The 8,935-nt window shown below is 52.7% G+C and overlaps 1 protein-coding gene across 1 annotated transcript in view; it reads left to right on the top strand.

Moving 5' to 3' along the window:
* Nucleotides 1-8,314, top strand: part of PADI3 (peptidyl arginine deiminase, type III) — a 37,110-nt gene extending 28,796 nt beyond the window's left edge. The window contains exons 14-16 of the mRNA XM_011934053.1: nt 2,748-2,827; nt 4,765-4,890; nt 6,937-8,314. Coding sequence (XP_011789443.1) covers nt 2,748-2,827; nt 4,765-4,890; nt 6,937-7,170 — 440 coding nt within the window. The 3' untranslated portion in view covers nt 7,171-8,314. The remainder of the gene's footprint in view (nt 1-2,747; nt 2,828-4,764; nt 4,891-6,936) is intronic.
* The last annotated feature ends 621 nt before the right edge of the window (nt 8,315-8,935 follow it).

Below are 8,935 nucleotides of genomic sequence, written 5' to 3'. Positions count from 1 at the left end.
TGAGCCACCACACCTGGCTGTCCTGAAATCTTAATTCTGTTTTGTGAGGTCTGATGGATCAATGGAGCGTCTATGGGGCTTGGAGCCTCTGCTCAGGCATAGTCCTGTCTCCCAGCCTCCCTGCCTCCCTGGCACAGATTATCTGCTGCCTACTTCTGTGCTCCCTGGAGCCCCAGTGCCAGGCCTCCCCATCTTTGTCACTGTCCTGAGATGCTGCAGCACTGTGCCCCCAGCAGGAGCCTGGGCATGGGCACTTGGGAGGGGTAAGTGTCCCACCCAGCCTTGCTCAGGTACCCAGCACATACCCAGAGGCCACAATACTCTGGAGGTCGCCCATTTGCCTTGGCTTGGGGTGGCGGGCCTGTGGGAAGGAGAGATGCCAGGCTGGACCTGCTGGCCCCATTCCAGGGCACAGCATGTGGGTCTCACAGCAGAGGCATGCCCAGGCACAGCCCACTGGGAGCTAGGCCTCCACTATGAGGCCCACAGGCCAGGCCCTGACACCAGCAAGGGTCTGCCCAGCCCCAGGCGTGTCCCTGGCAATGTGAAATAGCAAATAAAAACCACCTGAGAAGTCAGGAGAGCGATTCGGGGAGTACCTTTAATGGTACTCTTTTCTCTGCTCTTTAAGCAAGGAGCTGGCATTTTCTTTTTCTTTTTTGAGACAGGGTCTATCAGCCAGGCTGGAGTGCAGTGACATGATCTCAGCTCACTGCAGCCTCAACCTCCCAGACTTAAGCGATTCTCCCACCGCAGTCTCACGAGTAGCTGGGACCACAGGCATGCACCACCACGCCTGGCTAACTTTTTGTATTTTTTGTAGAGATGGAGTCTCACCATGTTGCCCAGGCTGGTCTTGAACTCCTGAGCTCAAGTGATCTGTCTGTCTTGGCCTCCCAACGTGCAGGATTACAGGTGTGAACCATTGTGTCTGGCGAGGGCCCACTTTTTTTTTTTTTTTTTTTTTTTGTGCACTGGAGGAATTTTGAGAGAGCTGGCTGGACTGGAGTCATCATCTGGCAAGCTTGCTGGAACGGTTCTCAAATTCACTCCCTTTCCAGCCCCAGTGAGACTGCATGAGTCCCAGAGGATCCTCCCTTTCTCAGTGACCCCAGAGGTCACAGGGCAAAGACCCTTTGGCAGGCAGAATCGTAGGTTTTCTTGGTCCCGTGGCCTCAGGGGAGGCATGTAGCATCCTAGACCAAACACAGCTCAGAGAGAAAAAAACTCCTTTAGAACTTAGATGCTCCCAGGTATAATAACTTCCAAAGTCCCCTTGCTCTCTGTTTGCTAGCGTTAACTTCTTCCAACACAACCCTGGAGACCCTAGCAATCGAATGGAAGAGAAATAGTCTTTGTGGATCCTGTTGCTCCCAAAGGGACCCTGACTAGACTCTGGTGAACCTAGAGTAAGTCTTAGAAATCCTTAAATCCAAATTATGTACCAGGCAGGGAGAAATGCCACCTTCCATCTTTCCTGGGAGAACCATGTTTATGGTGAGCAAGACCCAGGAATGGGTTGAACAAAGTTCTTCCAACCTGCCCAGCTGGGAAGGGAGCGTGGGAGAATTCACAGATCGCAGGCCACAAGCAGCCACCCCACCCTCGAAGGCTGACACTCAGGCAGTGACTGTGGCGATTAATTATACAGACACAGAGGCCAGAGCGCTTATTAGGCACTTCAGTGTGCCAGGCCTCACGCTGTGTGCATCACACGTGTTACCTCATTTGATCTCACGAGAGCCTGTGGGATGACCATCACCACCTTTATACCCAAGAATGTGAGGCTCAGAGAGGGGACGTCATGGGCCCAGAGGTCTCAGCAAGATTGCAGTGGAGCTGGGACTGGACCCCAGCTGCCTGCCTTAAACTGGAGTGAAGCGGGTGTTGGGCCTGCAGATGGGTCCGGGCAACCCTCTCCTTTCCCTTGGTCAAGGCTTGAGACCCTGTGCGGACCCTGGGCTTGGGTTTGAATCACAAGCCCCCACATATCCTACCTGTGTGACCCTGGGCAAGTCTTCTGACCTCTCTGAGCCTCAGTTTTCTCATCTGTAAAGTGGAGATCATAATGCATACCTTGTGGGGGTCACCATGAGGGTTAAATGAGATGCTGAACGTGGGCACTGCCCTCGGGACCTGCTCATGGTAAGCGCTTACTGAGTGGCAGCATGAGGATTGTGTGCCATTGACTCTAGCCTCCCCTTCCCTGTTCAGTCTCATCTCCATGGGCACCCATCAGGCTGAGAAAATCTGGGCCCCTGGGAGGTCCCCATTTCATGCAGTCACTCCTGGAGGGCAGGGTTGGGGCCTGATGGTGTCCGAATCCCAGGACTGGCTGGTTCGCTGCTCAGTGAACCTATAAAACCTGACTCTGATGGTGGGTGGGTGGGCAGCCACTGACCCAGCTCCCGGCTAAGCCAAAGCAAGAGGAGTCCTCATGCAGTGCCCTTGGGCGGTTGTAAATTTCCAGTGAAAGGCATTACCACTTCTGGTGAACTCAAATAAAGGTCTAAAGTTCATCCCACTATGGGAACCAGACCCTCCCACTCCTTACACACCCAGATGTGCACAGTGGCCAAGACAAGCTCAGATAGGTGGTGCCCACCCAAGGCCCGGGAAAGTCAGAGGCTGCTGACTCGGCAAGACCAGTAGCTGTGAACTTGGCTCCTGCCTGTCTGCTTCCCTAAACAGGGGGTCCTCATGTTGGTGCTGTCCCTGTCCTTCCCTTTCATCTCTCTCCTTCACAGATAATGAGCGGGTCAAGACCATCTCCATCAACCACGTGCTCTCCAATAAAGACCTCATCAACTACAATAAGTTTGTTCAGGTACAAGGGCTGTGGTGTACCTGTGGGCTGTGATTTGGGAGCAGGCGGGCCTGGAGGCAAGGATGGGATACGGACATCTAAGGCTTACTGTTCATGAAAGCTCAGGTTAGAACAGGCCCAGACAGAGGGGCCCCGACACCCTCCTTTGACCCAGGAGAAGTGAGGGGAGCGAGGCATGTGTATGGGAAGAAGACAGGCATTCCAGGCAGAGGGAACAGCACAGGCGATGGCCCTGAGGTGGAATGAAGAGGCCTGGAGTATTTTAGGACAAGCCAGGAGGCTGATGTGGAGCCAGAAGAGGCCAGGTCACATCACGTGAGGCCTCGTAGGGCATCGCTGGAACTTTGGCTGTGACTCTGAGTGAGATTTGAGGCCATTAAGGGATATGAGCAGAGGACAGACCAGTCTGACTTACGCTTTAAAAGATCTCTCGGCTGGGCGCGGTGGCTCATGCCTGTAATCTCAGCACTTTGGGAGGCCGAGGCAGGCAGATCACAAGGTCAGGAGTTTGAGACCAGCCAGTTTGAGACCAGCCTGGCCAACATGGTGAAACCCCTTCTTTACTAAAACTACGAAAATTAGCCGGGTGTGGTGGCATGCGCTTGTAATCCTAGCTACTCAGGAGGTTAAGGCAGGAGAATTACTTGAACCTGGGAGGCGGAGGCTGCAGTGAGCCAAGATTGCGCCACTGCACTCCAACCCGGTCAACAGAGCAAGACTCCATCTCGGGAAAAAAAAAAAATCTCTCTGTTGCTGTGTTGAAAACATATATTCTGTGGAGGTAAGGGTGACAGTAGATTCCAACGGGAAATACATGGCACCTGGAGCTGTATAACTGCAGAAGAGGTTGATAAAGGACATATTTACAGGCAGGCTTAAGGAAACTAGCATGGTCCCTGTGGAATGCTTGCTGGCCAAGCCCTGGCCCAAGGGGCATCAGGGAAGGGGACCACTTGACATTTGTGGAGGCGATGTGGGGTAGAAATTAAGCATTTCTCTTTGGACGCATCATGTTTGATGAGCCTGTTAGACACCCACGTGAAGATGCTAAGTAGGCAGCTACACTCACATGTCTGAGCTTAGGAAAGAGATGGGCTTTATAAAGAGGTTGGGATTAGCCGGGCATGGTGCTGGGTGCCTGTAATCCCAGCTACTCAGGAGGCTGAGGCAGGAGAATCACTTGAGCCCAGGAGGCAGAGGTTGCAGTGAGCCAAGATTGTGCCAGTGCACTCTGGCCTGGGTGACAGAGTGAGACCCTGTCTCAAAAAACAAAGAGGTGGGGAGATGCACATTTGGGAGTTGTCACTGTATAGAGGTGTTTTAAACCACGAGACAGGCCGGGGGCTGTGGCACATGCCTCTAATCCTAGCACTTTAGGAGGCTGAGACAGGCAGATCACCTGAGGCCAGGAGTTTGAGACCAACCTGGCCAACGTGGTGAAAGCCTGTCTCTACTAAAAATACAAAAATTAGCTGGGTGTGTTATGGTGGGCACCTGTAATCCCAGCTACTTGGGAGTCTGAGGCAGGAGAATCGCTTGAACCCAAGAGGCGGAGGTTGCAGTGAGCCGAGATCACACCACTGCACTCCAGCCTGGGAGACAGAGCAAGACTCCATCTCAAAACAAACAAACAAACAACAACAACAACAACAAAACATGAGACAGAGTGAGATCCTCTAAGGCATGAGGGATTTGAAGAAGAGGGTCAAGGACGGAGCACTCTGAAACACTCATTTTTAACCTTATGGGGTAGGACTGTGAGGGGTGCACACAGGATAGGTATATTTTGACAAAGGGGCATGCAGATAAGGTCTGTGTGGACAATTGACCGCTGGGCACTTGGGTATCCTGCCTCTCCTCAACTAGACATGATGCCTTGAGTGCCCCCAAAACACACTGGCAAGGTGTCCCCAACTCTAGCCCTCCCCTGCCCCCAGAGCTGCATCGACTGGAACCGTGAGGTGCTGAAGAGGGAGCTGGGCCTGGCAGAGTGTGACATCATCGACATCCCACAGCTCTTCAAGACCGAGAGGAAAAAAGCAATGGCCTTCTTCCCTGACTTGGTGAGGCCACCACCCATGACTCCAGACTATGTCAAATCAGGCTGCAAGCCTCTAAGCCCTAGAGGGGAAAATTGTTTGGTCACAGTCATATTTAGGATTGTGGTGGCCAGTGGGGATGGCAGGGAGAATCAGGGGTCCTATGGTGCTCCTCAGAAGGGCTTCTAGCTGGCTGACCACCATGGTCCCTGTGGAATGCTTGCTGGCCAAGCCCTGGCCCAAGGGGCATCAGGGAAGGGGACCACTTGACATTTGTGGAGTGAATGAATGATTGCATGAGGTCGCGTGTACAAAGCACATGGCATCAGCTGGGAACCCCGATGCTCATTCTGCTCTCTTCCTCCCAGCTTGCAGCTGTTCATCCATCCCACATGTATTTAGAGTTTCCTGTGGCAGATGCAGAGATGATTAAGAATGCCCTCTGCTCTCAAGGGACTTTCAGTCTAATCTGTTGAGAGGGAAATTCTCCCCCTCTCTGAGGACATGTCCCAATGATCTATTTTGTAGGATAAGGCGATGTGGCAGTTTGGAGGCGAGACAAAGCACTTCCAGCCTAAGAGGTAGAACTGGAGATCCAAGAGGCTTCATGGAAGAAGTGGCCTTTGACTGAGCCTTGAGGGCTTTGCCTCTGATGCTTTGCCTCTGATGCTTCTAAATCTTTTTTTTTTTTTTTTGAGCTGGAGTCTTGCTCTGTCGCTCAGGCTGGAATGCAATGGCGCGATCTTGCTCACTGCAACCTCCGCCTCCAGGGTTCAAGCAATTCTCCTACCTCAGCCTCCTGAGTAGCTGGGATTACAGGCGTGCACCACCACACCTAGCTAATTTCTGCATTTTTATTAGAGACGGGGGTTTTGCCATGTTGGCCAGGCTGATCTTGAACTCCTGACCTCCAATGACCCACCCACCTCAGCCTCCCAACCTGCTGGGATTACAGGCGGGAGCCACCGTGCCCAGCCTGCTTCTAAATCTTGAGCTTGCATTTGAAACACCTGGACAGGTGGGGCCCCACCCCATGGTCCTGATTCAGCAGGTCTAAGGCAGGGCCCGAGGCACTGCTGCCTCGCTAACAAGCGCCCAGATGGTGCTGATGCTGCGTTTTAGAGGAACACAGTTTGAGCGGCACTGCTATACGCCACCCAGCTCTCCTCCCCACGCCTCCCCACCTCCATCCCCTAGAAGAACTCAATTTGCCCATTGTCAGAGCCTTGTGGGGAACCTGTCCACACCACTGTTGCTTCATGCCCCCCTTTTTCCTTCCTCTTTTCAGGCAACTTTTTGCCCTCCACTTGCAAAGCCTCTTGCCACTCCCCTTCCTTCCTGTTCGAGGTTATCTTGTAATTATATATGTGCCCCAAGAAGCTTGTGCAATGATTCAGGTTCTTGTGTTCACAAGAGAGAGAGTCCTACTCAAGCCAGCTTCAGCCAGAGGGAGTCTTAATATAAGGACACCAGAAACCTGAGGGCAGGATAGCTGCAGCAGAGCCTGGAATCCTCTCTGTTTCTGTGTCTACATCATTCATTCTCTCTCTTTCTCTCACCCTCTCCACCTCCTACTTCCTCTCCCTCTTCTTCCAGCTTGGCTTCCTTTGCTTCTCTGTTCCTGGGGACAAAGATGAGTATGGCCATGCACAGAGACACTGACACGGGCAGAGACCGACTAAACTCTCCCGTTGTCAGTTGCAAATTCCTGGGAGAGGGACTCTGATTGGTCCGTCTTGGACCAGCTGTCCTCCCTGGCCCAATCAGCTATGGCCTAGAAGGTTGGGATTCTGTAGCACAAACATGGCAGCTGCCACAATCCACAATTCCAAATTCACATTAGGGCAGTTTCCAGAGGACGTTGCCAGAGTGAGCTCTGTAGATGCTCCCAAAGGTACCTGGCTAAAGTGTTCTTCCCAGCCCCTTTAGCCAGTTACCCTCTCATTGCACAGGAAAGGGTGAGCAGCTATTGATAAGACTGCCTAAAACACAAATCTAGGTCCTGCAGATAGAGTAGAGGTGTGAGGTGGGAGCCCAGTGATGAAGTTCTGCCTCCCCTTTGGACTGCAGGTGAATATGCTGGTGCTGGGGAAGCACCTCGGTATCCCCAAGCCCTTCGGGCCCATCATCAACGGCCGCTGCTGCCTGGAGGAGCAGGTGCGATCCCTGCTGGAGCCGCTAGGCCTCCATTGCACCTTCATTGATGACTTCACTCCATACCACATGCTGCATGGAGAGGTGCACTGTGGCACCAATGTGCGCAGAAAGCCCTTCTCCTTCAAGTGGTGGAACATGGTGCCCTGAGACAGCTCCCACCCACCATCCTGTCCCCCTGGGGCAGGCACTGGCCCAGGTGGTGGAGACAGAGACAGGCCCCTGAACGATAAGCACCAAGAGACCCCAAGGCTCCAGATGGAACACTGAGGGTGACCGTCCCTCTCAGAAGCCTTTTCCCTGGAAGTGTCCATGCCTCACCTGCAACCCATGTGGTTCTCAGACCTGAATCTTCTTGGCCCCACAAAAAGAAGGATCTGATTTCTTACAGCCTCTCCTGTGGTTCAGCACAACCCATGGAGATGTCCCCTCCTCACTCTGAAATCATCCATTTGGGGACAAATCCACATTGGGGTCTAGAAACATCCACGTATCTCATCAGCCATCTTGTCTTGTCTATCCTAACAGAGGAAGGATCCATGATTCTGCTTTGGTCCAATTGCTTCCTCTCTGCAGAGGAACAACCCTAAAACCAGATCACTCCACACAGGACAGGCAGGAGAGATTCTTCCTAAAGCCTCCCCCATAAAAAGGGAGCTGTGGATCCACTTAGATCAGGGCGGGACCATCTTTCACCCTGCCAAGTTCCTGCCCAGATGTTGACCCTCACCCAGCATGAGCTGTCACACAGTATGAGCTTCTAGATGCGTGTGGAAGCAATGAGAATTGTCCCTTAGCCTTATATACTCCCCGTCATCTGACATGCAGAAATCCAGCTTTGTCCAGAATCCTCCTGGAATTTCTTGGCGATGAAATTATCTGGGGGATTGTTGGGTACTGGGAAGACTGGGTACAAGGGTGAAAAATATCTCCCATAATACACATTGTTGACTATGGTGATCCACCTTGTGATGGTTAATATTAGGTGTCTGGAGAAGGATGTTTCATTGACCCTGGGACCTCTCTCTGCAGGAGGAGAGACCCCTGCCTCTCCTCTGGATTGGTCCCAGGCTCTCTATTGGCCTTTGGTCAGCGTTTCCGCATAGCTGCAGAAGAGGGGGCTAAAGGGGCTGGGTCCACCAAGACAGCTCACAGCGGGAAAACTCTGGGAATGAACCACTGAATTCAGGGGATGGTGGTTGCGGGGGCGGTTCTCGAGATGTGTGCCAGCTACACGTGTATTCTGTATGGGTCCAGCTGCGTTTCCATCACTCGCTAATAAATCAACAGAAACGCAGATGGCTTGGCTCTCATGTTGACCCTTCTTTGAGCTTAGAATGAGACAGCAAAGAAAGAGGACTTTCTTGCAGCTGAAGCATTTGCTTTCTTGACCCCCAAGAATTTGGGGCTGACATCCCAAATTTTGATAAGACTCAGATTGCCTTGTCTTGGCCAGAAGATGGGTTAGGGCTGCCACGGACAGTTGTGATGATATGGACACATAAAAGCAAGCCTGGGAGTAAAATGCTAGGCTACCAGGACAAGTGAGCATGGCCGGGCTGTGGCCGGAGGTTGTACTGTGGAAGGAGGGGCAGTGGGGAGCATGTGGAAGCCTTTTGCGTGTCCTTAGCAGCATCCTCCTTCCGCCTGCAAGAGGCTGCAGGAAGCCTTACTTCAGAGCACTCGGGCACTGTCCCTCTGCCCTCCACCCTCCCAACCCCCTTATTCTCCCTCAAGGTGCAAAACACAGAAACACACTCAAGCTCACCCAGGACTGGGTGGCTAGAGCTGTGTAGGTTTCTCCAGTGCTGCCTCCTTGCCATAGATGACTTCGGTTCTCTGAACAGATTCCCGGTGTCCCCTCACATGCCCGGATTTTGACAAAATAAGCTCCCTCCCCCATTTCCCCAGCAGG

The sequence above is a fragment of the Colobus angolensis genome, unplaced genomic scaffold (genome assembly GCF_000951035.1).
Source record: "Colobus angolensis palliatus isolate OR3802 unplaced genomic scaffold, Cang.pa_1.0 Scaffold130, whole genome shotgun sequence".
Lineage (NCBI taxonomy): Eukaryota > Metazoa > Chordata > Mammalia > Primates > Cercopithecidae > Colobus > Colobus angolensis.
Note: the sequence above shows the minus strand (reverse complement) of the source record. Positions and strands in the feature narration are given on the sequence as shown.